Source organism: Rhea americana, unplaced genomic scaffold (assembly GCF_003343005.1).
Source record: "Rhea americana isolate MKP2758 unplaced genomic scaffold, rheAme1 scaffold_21, whole genome shotgun sequence".
NCBI classification, from domain to species: domain Eukaryota; kingdom Metazoa; phylum Chordata; class Aves; order Rheiformes; family Rheidae; genus Rhea; species Rhea americana.
Genome location: NW_028186258.1, coordinates 6,976,826 through 6,987,508, shown reverse-complemented (window position 1 = coordinate 6,987,508; position 10,683 = coordinate 6,976,826). Strand labels below are relative to the sequence as shown.

The 10,683-nt window shown below is 44.1% G+C and overlaps 1 protein-coding gene across 1 annotated transcript in view; it reads right to left on the bottom strand.

Moving 5' to 3' along the window:
- LOC146596124 (uncharacterized) overlaps positions 1-4,140 on the bottom strand; it is a 16,653-nt gene extending 12,513 nt beyond the window's left edge. The window contains exons 1-4 of the mRNA XM_085304742.1: positions 3,915-4,140; positions 2,312-2,611; positions 1,410-1,521; positions 997-1,123 (exon numbers count right to left, since the gene is read on the bottom strand). Coding sequence (XP_085160868.1) covers positions 997-1,123; positions 1,410-1,521; positions 2,312-2,440 — 368 coding nt within the window. The 5' untranslated portion in view covers positions 2,441-2,611; positions 3,915-4,140. The remainder of the gene's footprint in view (positions 1-996; positions 1,124-1,409; positions 1,522-2,311; positions 2,612-3,914) is intronic.
- Positions 4,141-10,683: the final 6,543 nt, after the last annotated feature.

The following is a 10,683-nucleotide window of genomic DNA, read 5'->3' as shown; positions in this document are numbered from 1 at the left end:
AAAAATAATGATTTCTTCTTTATTTCTGAAACAAACTATCAAATAATCTTTCATCAGAAAAATGTCAAAGCTGAAATGCCTGTTAGGAATTTCTAGAAAGAAAAAGCAGTTAGCTTTTGCTGTAACACCAGTAGGTACAGAGACCMCAAAAGAACTGAGTGTTTATGCACAAGCCTCATTTGTATCTGACCTTCAGCTGGACAWAAGCCTTTGCTCAAACAGTTTGAAAAACCTGGGTTATAGTGAAGCCTTGGGTCCCCAAAGAGCACACTACAGAGAAATTAATGTGGCCAGATAAGGGTAAGGGATATGCCTTTGGTGCCATGGATTTGCCTGAATGAAGTTAAAATACATTTAAAYATTCTACTGCATCAGAGCTTGAGTGAGGGCATGTGATTTGTTGTGAGGCCTGATAACATAACATCAAAACGCGGACCATCTCCGGCAGTGGTCAGCTGATGCTGAGCCARAGATGATCTCAAGTTTAAATATGAGTGCTATTACATAAAATCCAGTGAGTGTGAGAGCTGATGAGTCAAATCAGATCTGACAACTGAAAGTAAGTGAGAAATGCTGCCTTGTGCTTTGGAACTGTCAGTCTCTTATYTACACCGAGCTAGTAAACTCCCTGGAGCAGGAATGGTGCCTTTGGTTCTGTGTTTGTACTGGGTTTAGCACGACAGCGGCCATGGCTAGGACAGCCTTACTTGCTGCAATACAGGTAACTAATATTAGTGTTTTCTGGATGCATGTGCCTAGTGAGGGTTCCTCAGATGCAGCAGAATTCTTGAAATTAAAACATACTGGTTTGGGGAAAATGTTATTTGATAGAAGTTTCCTGGGATGGAATTTCTCCTCAAAACCAAAGAAAGCGCAGTACCAGTATGGCTCTTACTTGGCATGCAAAAGCATGGCAGAGCAGAGACTTATGTCTGGCTCATCCCATATTTCAAGTGATTGCTTGAACTCCCAGGCTATTGGCTGTTCTTCACTTACTAGTGTGTGCGTTGCCCTCTCCCTTCACATCTCTTCAGGAGTCTTAACTTCATTTTGTTGCATATGAGCTGCTTTGTCAAAGTCTCAGAAAGCTGCATGGCAGAGGAAAAATATTTCCCAGATAAATCTGAAAATAGAAAAAAAAAGTAAAGCCTCATCTTGCTTTGGTGCCCTTTGCACGCACTGTCTGTATTCGCGTAGCAGATGATGCAGGAGTGGAGCTCTGCTTCTCAATCGAGGTGAAGGGAACCGTTATCTGTGTCATTACTGTAGAGTCCTTCCACAGTGGCAGAAAAGGTTGAAAGTGGAGATTCCTTCCTTCTTGTTAAATCTCAGATAAGCGAGGAAAATACCCAGGGTAGAAGTCCATTTCACAACAGGGCCTGGCTGAGACAAAAAAGAAACATCCTCACCTTGGCCATGTCCGTCTTCCTGCTTGGAGCTGGCTTTTTTCTCTCTCTCTCTCTCTCTCTCTTGCTCTTTTTTTTTGCTTTTTTCCCCCCCCTCTAAGTTCCAGTGTGAACGCTGTGGGGGAATGAGCCGGAGGTTATTTTGAATGGTAGCTGTTGCTGTGCTGCCTAAAATGAGCTGCACAAGAATAGCCTGCTCCCCAAAATATAAGTGGTCTTTGAGTTCCAAGTCTTATAAAAGCTYTTTTGCCTGTGGAGCACATGCCAGATGGAAAGTGCCCCTCTGATTTCCTCCAAACATGCATGCAGCTGTTACTGCTTCCCCTTTTTTTTCCTAATGAAATTTTTAGATCTCACCTGTTGACACATGCATTATAGTTTTTTTTTTTCTCTCCCTTGTTCTCCTAAAGGAAAATTACTTGAGATGTTTTGGAGAAATGACATAGGGTAGAAGCTGTGAAAATACCTTTGACATAGTTTTAAGGGTGAGAAATTTCAAATACCGGCAAGCCTTTGTGCCCACAATACAGTGCCTGGCTGCAGAGAGTCTTTGTTTATAGCTCGTTTTATTTTGTGAGACAGAAGCTGGAAACTGCCCAGGTCTTAGGGGGAATACCAAGCATTTAGCTTTGACAGAAATAGAGCCGCAGCTTTGGACACATTGAAAGAAATGGAAATCAAAGTGATGACCTAAATCCAAGTTACTGACGGTAAATACACACTGACAGAATTGAGGATTAGGTAGGAGGTACTTATGCAACGAAGGCACCGTTTACATGTTGTGCATCGGGGAAAATTTATGATCTGTGCCTTTGTAAGAGCAGTCCATTTTTCATTAAAAAAAAAAAAAAAAAGAAAGAAAACCAGGTCAAGGGAAAAGCCCTACTTCGTCTCCCAGCACCTACTGTATAGTGAACACAACCGGGTGCTCCGAAACACCGTGACAAATCTGGCAGAAAGTGTCTGCGCCCTTGCGATGCTCCAGCTAGGCTCCGGACCACCTGGAAATCCAGCTTGTGGCACTCTCGTGCCATACAGCTCTCCGGCTTTGCAGGAGTCTCTGGTGTTTAATTCACCCCGCACTACCCCGTCGGCGTGACTCGGCCCTGCCTGCCCGCAGCCTGGCCCTTGCGATGCTGTTAAGCGTGACCCGGGAGGAGGAATCCTAAACAGGGGAGTCCTAAGCAGAGTCTCCTAAAGCAGGACTGGAGGGGARACAACAGATTTTCATTAACCTTTTTAAGAAAACAAGACTCAGGTGAAGATAGAAAAAACTAGAAGGTTGGTTAGGGAGCAAATGGAAAAATATGCTCGAAGGAAAACGTAATTGTGACTGAGCTAATCTTACACACCTCTTAACTAACTGCTACCTCTAACTGAATGCCAAAACTGAACGTTTAGCAATCTCCGCTCAGTTTTACTGACGTCTGATGCTCATCTTTTCTCTTTTGCTGGGTTGTACAGGGCACGTGATACGGCACGCGTCGAGCGTGTGGCAGGCTTCTCTGTTGCACCTGGATGGTCAGGTATTGTTTCATGAGAATATCAGCACAGCTTGCGATCGTAGCGCATGACAACCGTGACTCACAGGCTGGATGTCAACAAGAATCTGACTCCGGCAGCCATCAGAGAAACCTGTTCCCCCGCGGAAGGCCATAAGCGAGGCCGTGCCTGGCACATGGGAATGTTCGGAAGGGGGCTCTAAACATACGCAATTATTTGCATATATACAGCCTGGACCTTTAGAAAGATAAGAGCTAGGAAATCTCCATTCTTTCTCGGCTGGATTAGCTGGCAATGTCCGTGGACAAGAGGCAGGTTGGTTTAGAGAAAACCTCACGGCATCGTTAGGGCTGTGTTTGAGGCTGTGCRTGTTTAAGGGCTTACAGGTGCAGGCAGGTCCTTCGGTGCTTCTGAAAACCCCAACAGGCGTCTTTCAAAGCGGTGTACAAATACCTGGATGTTTTCGTTACCTGGCAGATCCAGGAAGAAGGCGAGAAAGAATATAGAAAATCATCTCACCTCGTGGCAACCAGACCTAATTTGGTTTCAGTTTCCAGCAAAATAGAAGGACCAAAGATTATTTGTTCTGGAGCAGAAACAGACCATTAGACCCAAAATGAAAAAAATCAAGTGCTGCTTTGTTTATGCTGCAATATTTCTTATGGAGCGATTCAGTTTTAATAATATTGAAAGAAAACCTGAAACTTTTTCTGAAATGAAAAATTGTCTAGAATGGAGATAAAATTTGAAACGTACTCTCTTTGTTTTTCCTAACAATATTTTACCTCAACATTTAACCTTTCTTTAAAAAATGTGAGGTCTTTTTCTACCAGTTTCTCTACTAAGCGACAGAGCACCTCAGGAGATCTCAGGTTTAAATTCTCATTATTGTCTGTATATTTTTATTATATTGAATTGACAAAAATTGTCATCCTGAAACCACAGGATCGCAACCTGTGCCATCCACTCTGGTGAAGAGGGACCGAAAACCTACAGATGATTTACGAAAAATGAATCTGTAGCAGAGCGACCAGAACTAACTCGCTATACTGAGATTAATTCACAAATAATACAGGTTCTCCACGCTGCGCACGCGTTTCTGTGCATTTCCTCTTTATGTGTTAAATATCCTTCAGAGCTTGGCCAACGACGTTTAAGGTCTTCACGCTCTCAGTTGCCAGCTAGATATCGTCAGGGGTGACAGCGAGGGTATTTATAGCTGTCCCCAAATGTCCACCTCCATCTGCAAGCAGGCCGAGGGCTGCGCTGCCCGGGGCGGCAGCGGCGCGGGACGCGGAGCTGTTTTCATACGCACGGTCGGAGGGGATTTCGCGGCCGCGGGAAGCTGTTGTTGAAGCTCACCGCGAGCGGACAAAGGGGACCCGCCGGCGAGGCCGGTCCCTGCCGCAGCCGCCGCCGGCCCGCACGCGTCGCCCGCGCGGTTTTGGGCGTTCGGGAAGCCGTGCCGGGGGCAGCCGGGCTTTGTGGTCTTCTGCCCGCCGCTCTTTCGAACTTGGCGTCGTGGGAGTCGTGAGGATGAAGAAGCCCTGTCGTTATTTTCTGGCTTTGGAGGAGGGGTGGTTGTTGTTGTTGTTGTTTCAATTTTTAGTCGGCTTCCTGTATTTACTTTTTCATCCTCCTCGGGTGGTGTACGGACTTCACGTGTTYGCTGGGTTTAACAGCTGCAAACAGACAGGAAAGACCTTATCGATGCTTCCCGCGCGCGTGGGAACCGAGCCCTGCGGAGCTGCCGAGGGGCACAATGTGCAAAGCACGTTCGGAAGCTCCCTGCTCCCCTTCCCCCAAAACTGCCCTTAATTTACTACAAAGAAGCAATCACAGATCCTGGCTTCCTGGAAGGGGATTCAAAGTCCTTGCAGAAAGCCGTCTGACACAGATACCTGAAACTGGAGATATTCTTACCTGAGCGATACAGTCCCTGTTTATGTTATCTACATCTGCCTGATGTTTCTAAACACTGAACTATATTGCGCTATGCTGAATTTAAAAGTGCTCTCCCAAACAYGGGCACGTCCCAAATACCCTTTTGTGCTAGCGTAGCGTATAGCAGAATCCATGTAATGTGAACTCACTTCTTTGAAGGCTCTTCTAGCTGCACTTTTCTTTTTTCCTTTTTTTTTTTTTAAATAAAAATGAAGCTGTTGTCAAAGTGTATGTCACAGGCAAATTGGCAAGGACACGTGCATGTGACCCTCGCTCTGACACGCACAAACAGCGGGAAAGCCGTCCGCCGCGAGGCAGCACCCCGTGCCGTTAGGGGACAGGGAGCAGCCAGGCGCTGCGTGTGGCCAGCCCTGCCCCTTGCGTGTTCGGCCCCAGCACTTCTCCACCTGCAAGTTATTCCCTGATCAGGACTGAGAGGAGTATGCTGATTCTACCGCGTTTTTAAAGCTGGGCCAAAAAAWTTTTTTTTTTTATTTCCTGTGCTTCTCCAGCTGAGCAGAAGTTTTGCCAGTCTAGGTTATTTAAAGAGGAACGTAAAKGAACTTCAAATCCTATTATAAAAACAGCAAAAAAGAGCCGCTTGCGTTGTCTCTGCCTGGCTGTCTCTTCTGCTGGGGAAGCAGCACCGCCTCCCACCGCCTCCCACCTCCAAATGRTAGCCGGGCGGAGGGGGCAGTTATTAACCTGCTTCGCGGAGCTGGTGCCTGATATTAGCATGCTTGGCTCACATTTTTCTAATAACATTCTCGTAACAGTTAAAATCATTCCTTCTGAGACATAAGCAAACTCCTTTAGCATTTTTTTGAAAGAGGAGAGCAAACATACAGGATAAGATTTGGGCAGGGGGGAGAGGAGCCTAAAATCTAGTCTAGGTTTGCATTTCTGTCATTTTAAACGATGTCAACATAGCTGGAGGGATAACCTGCTCCCCCTCATTTGTACCAGTATAAAAATGCTTTTATCACTATAGCTTATTCCAGTTTGCAAAAGYGAAATAGGAGATATCACTATGACTGCACTTATACAAGAATTTTCATCAGCTTTCCAGTGCCAAGGGGGGAGAGCTGTGCACGTACTCCATACAGCTGTGCTGGTAAAGCTTTGAAGCTTAAGAGGTCTGAGGCACCCGCATGTTGCCAAAGAGCCTTTAGGAGCCTGCAACAGTCCCATCCAAAGGTTTACTTTCACCCTTTGCCTGTGTTTACAGAAGAGTGTAAATAACCAGCAAAAAGAGTGTTAAAGTGCCACGTCTCTGGAAGACATGAGAGATGAGTGTCATCAAACAAAACCAGGAAAGAGGGAGAGGAAGGGCAGTGTTACGAATGACAGGAAGGTGGATATTAAAAACAAGAAAGAATAAGGAGGATAGACACATCAGACTGAAATAGCACTTGTGAGAAAACTCTCCCAGCAACTACATTCTGTCTTAAAATGAAAGATAGGGGAAGGGGGAGTGGAAAACTGTCAAGAGACCCTTAGTTTAATCCCAATCCAGAACCAGCTATAGAGGAAGGAAATGGGAACCTTTCGCTATAAAAATCTGAAAGTCTGCGTTCTTTTGCACACTCAAAAGACACAAAAGAGAGGCAGAGAGAAAGTTATTGCAAGACACTGTGGCTTATCTCCTACGCCTGCAGGTATTCTGGGGTCTGAAATTCCTATATGGAGGAGGCTTTTCTTCTTTTATTGCTGTCAACAAGGAATTTAGAAACCACAAAAAGCGCCACATTAGTTTAGGTTTTGTTTTGGCTGTATTTTTTGATTGCTTCATTAAAAGCAGCAAGGAGAGAAAAGGGATTCAGATGACATAAAGAACAAGCCAAATACTTGGCATGTGGTTTCCTATCAGAATCACGTAATTAAACTATCTCCTTATTCCTAACATTGTGGAGCGGGGCCCTGTATGTTCTAGGCAATTATGCTTTACAAAGAATTAAATAAATTGCTGATTTTGCAGAAGGAAATTAAAATGCTAAGTGCGGTCCAAAGTGAGAGGGAGGTTCACATTTTTCAGAGTAGAAGATAAAATGTTTAAATAGTTCAATGGAAATTCTCTGAAGAGAGTAAATTTACCTATTGARAGATTTCTCTTTCCCTTTGAGATTTAGGTTTGGATTAATTTTAATGTTTGTCAGAGCAATGACATTCACATCTTCCACCTTTTAATAGCTTTGATTACTATTTTTTAATTGTTTGCTCATAAATCCACCAATCTGGGACCATTATACATTGTATTTTGGCTCAAGACCATAGAAAACAATGGCTTAAATCCCATACATACTTTGGCATCCACTCAATATCTAGTACATTCATTTATGCTAAATTTACTTCTGTTTTCAATATTTCCAGTGTGCCCTAACCCTTTTGACCTACAATCTGCTGTAAATCCCTTTTACTACTCACTGACACGTGACTTTATAAATTATGAACGGGACACTAAGATGATCCTATGACTGAACCCAGTATTTAGACTACAATTGAAAGGTCATAATTCTGGGCAGGTTTAAAGGCACAGCTTGTAACAACAGTTAGCACATGATTCAATCTTTGACCTTAAAAGCAAAAGGAAACCCAAGGTTCCTGCCTCACCACTACTATGCACACATCATTTTAAACAAAGTAGTGCCTTCATCAGATAGATGAAGCAATTTGAATTATTCATTCCTCATAGCCYGCATCTTGGAAAACTCTGGCATGGGTAAACACTACAATGTTCTGAATTTCAGAGGACTCTGAGGGTGTATAGATTCAGCAGCTCCCTGAATCCTTTCCTGGAGGAGAGAGAGGCTAGAGAGGCTACACACATTTTCATACCATATTTTGCTTGCTTGAAACCTCAGATATTTTGCTACAACTGGAGCAAAACTGCAAATCTAAGGGACTTTATCCAGTAGTCGAGAACTCCATGTGATTTGATGTGCCATTTCAAACGAAGCAGTCCAAAGCGTTTTAGAGATTCGGAGCAAAATTGGTGAGTTCAGCTTTCCACTGAAATCACGAGAAGATCCTCCTTAGCTGCCTATCAGCTTAGCACAGATCCAAGCCGGCTCCACAGCTGATTCTCTCATCCCTCGGTAACTGTGATTTGCTAGAAGTCTTCTTGAGCCCAAGGCACAGGCCACTGTGGCAGCAAAAAATCTAATTGTGCTCTAGAGCATGGCAGCATGTGGGRGTAGGAGCATCAGGCTACCTCAGCTGGTGGCATCAGAGATAAACCTGGAGTGCCYGTTTCTGTCTGCTGATTCTAAAAGGAGACGAGCAGGAGTCTTAAATGGAGACATTTCCAGCGTAGAAGCATATACAGTTAGGGGGGATGAATGCCCATGTACCTGAGGCACATCCAGTACGGTAGGCTGAGTACCACTATTCAGCAGTGCTCAGCACCTGTGTAAAGGCTTTTTACCTTGCTGTGTGGGCATAGTCCCAGTGACGCCAGCTGATACCGCATGTGACCACAGCAAACCAATTACTTGGGTTTTGCRGGTCTGTCTCTTGAGGAGAGTGGGATCCAAACTTGCAGTTTCCTCCAGCGTGTGGTTTACCAGGGCATCCGGAGCTTTATCTGATCATCCATGGCCAACTGAGAGGATGAGCACTTGCAGAAACTGGTTTGGAATCAGTGCAAGAATATGAATTCTTGTATGCCTGCATGAAAACCCGTTGCAGAATAAACTCATCGGTGAGGAAAGAGAGTATAAYTTACACAGAAAAATTATTTGCATTGCTCTTCTGGTCAGCAACTTAGCAAGGCTACTTTTACCACCTGCCCTGCCTAGTACCCAATAAAAATTTGACTTGGCTTTTCATGCCCATGGTTTTGGAAGCACTTATGTCCACTTTTCAGGGAAAGCAGATTACAAAATTATAGGTAAATAAAAAGGGAACCAAATCTGGTTGGGAAAAAAAAAAAAAAAAAAAAAAAAAAAAAAAAAAAAAAAAACTCCAAAAATTCAAAGCTTTTCACTTGGCAACCTTTGGAATAACAGACTACTGCTCATAACATTGCATAACATAAGAGAACATTACTCACTATGAAGTGATGTAATGTGACAGCTGGTATTTGGAAACTTCAGCTATACACTAGCTATATGTTGTCTTGACTTGTTACAGTACTTGCAAGGTACTCCATGCATGTAGCACAAATGTATGGACACAGCCAATGTACAGCTCTCATGAAGACTCTGTACCTTCTGCTGGCACAAACCTTTATTTCTCTCTCTCGTTCAGTTTCCAGTCACAGTCCTCTTGCACTTGCATCTCTGCTGAAAGTCACAGCAGTTAGTCAGAAAAGACAAACGGTAGCACGTTAGATTAGTGCTCTTGCAAAGACAGAGTAAGGCGCTTGGATGGACACCTTGTGCACAGGCACCTGCCAGAAGACTATCCTTTTAATGTAAGCAAATTGCAGTGTGGAGAAATAATCCAAATATTCTTCAYTCACATTCTCAATTTTGTGGATAGACAGGCTAATTTAAAAACAAGTTTTGACAAATGCTTTACATGATGTCCCCCACTGGACACTGCCCTACTGTAAAACCTGCCCTGATGGCTCAGCCTAAAAGGTACAAGGACCATGCTTACACTGYCTCTTATAATTTAATTTCTTTTAAATTTAGTTATAACTTAATAGCTACTTTCAAATCTAGGTTCACCTATCCTTCCTTCTGCAGACCTCCAAGCTTAGTCTCTAGTCCACTGTCTGTCCATGAGACAGACTTGTGTACAGAAACTGGCAACAGTTGGAGTCAGAGGAAAAAAATAATGGAAATAGAGGTGGGACTTTCCAAAATATTCACACTAAGCTAAGTGTTCCCACTTAGGACAGCAGTGGACCCTGAGTTTGCTTCATTCAGCAACTCAGTTTTGCAGAAATAAGAGATTTGTTCTTGCAGATCCCTTTCCCTTGCCTCTATCTGCACTGTCCCTCCTGTTCTTCCTTTGCTTTGATTGCTTTCCCCTAGGAAACGTGATCTGGGGATCTCCCATCTTCTATTTTTATTCCAGGTCTGGATCATTCTGAGCTTGCAGAAGGCTATGCTTCTCAGGCTGTATTACAAATACCTTTCATGCTCTCTCCTGACCTTCTCCCCTTCCAGCATATATCATTTTTACCATCCCAGTTTTGGKTAGAGAGAGAGGGGGAGAGGGGATTCTGTTTCTGCGCTGACCTCAGGCGAGCACGGCTGGCCCTGCTCTTCCGTGTCGTGCAGCAGCCAAGCGACTCGCTGAGGGGCCAGGTCGCTGCCCCATGCGGGCTGAGCTCTGCAGACCTTTCACCCTCTGCGCTCTCCGTGTGCCCCTACGCACCACTGCTAGGAGAGCACCCCTGGAGCAACAGCCTGGCATGAACTTCAGGAAAAGGAAAACTTTTTTGCCTGTTTTTCAGCTATCAGAATCCCTAAAATAGCTCTGAGACTGTGAGGAAGAGGAAAAGAAAATACAGGCAAAAAAATCCCCGTGTGAATTCATTTACACGCTTCTGATATAAGACAAGGTTTTAGGACAAGCAAGGCTGGAATCGGTGCAGGTCTAAAATGTCCTTTCCATACTCCAAAGTTACACCCATTTATTAATGATATTATTTTAGAGGCACGTCTAAAATCTGAAGGAAGTAGGACCCAAATGCTGAATGWAAAAGTTGTCCTTGCCTCTTTCCGTGTAGCCTGTTACCGGTTGCTGTATCCAGAAATCCAGAGGCCATTGCACTGATATCTTTCCATTGAATTTAATGGCCATTACATTAGCCCTTAATCTTCACCAGTTTCTTGAAACATTCAAAGCTTCTCTGGATTTGTGGAGGGTTTTTTTT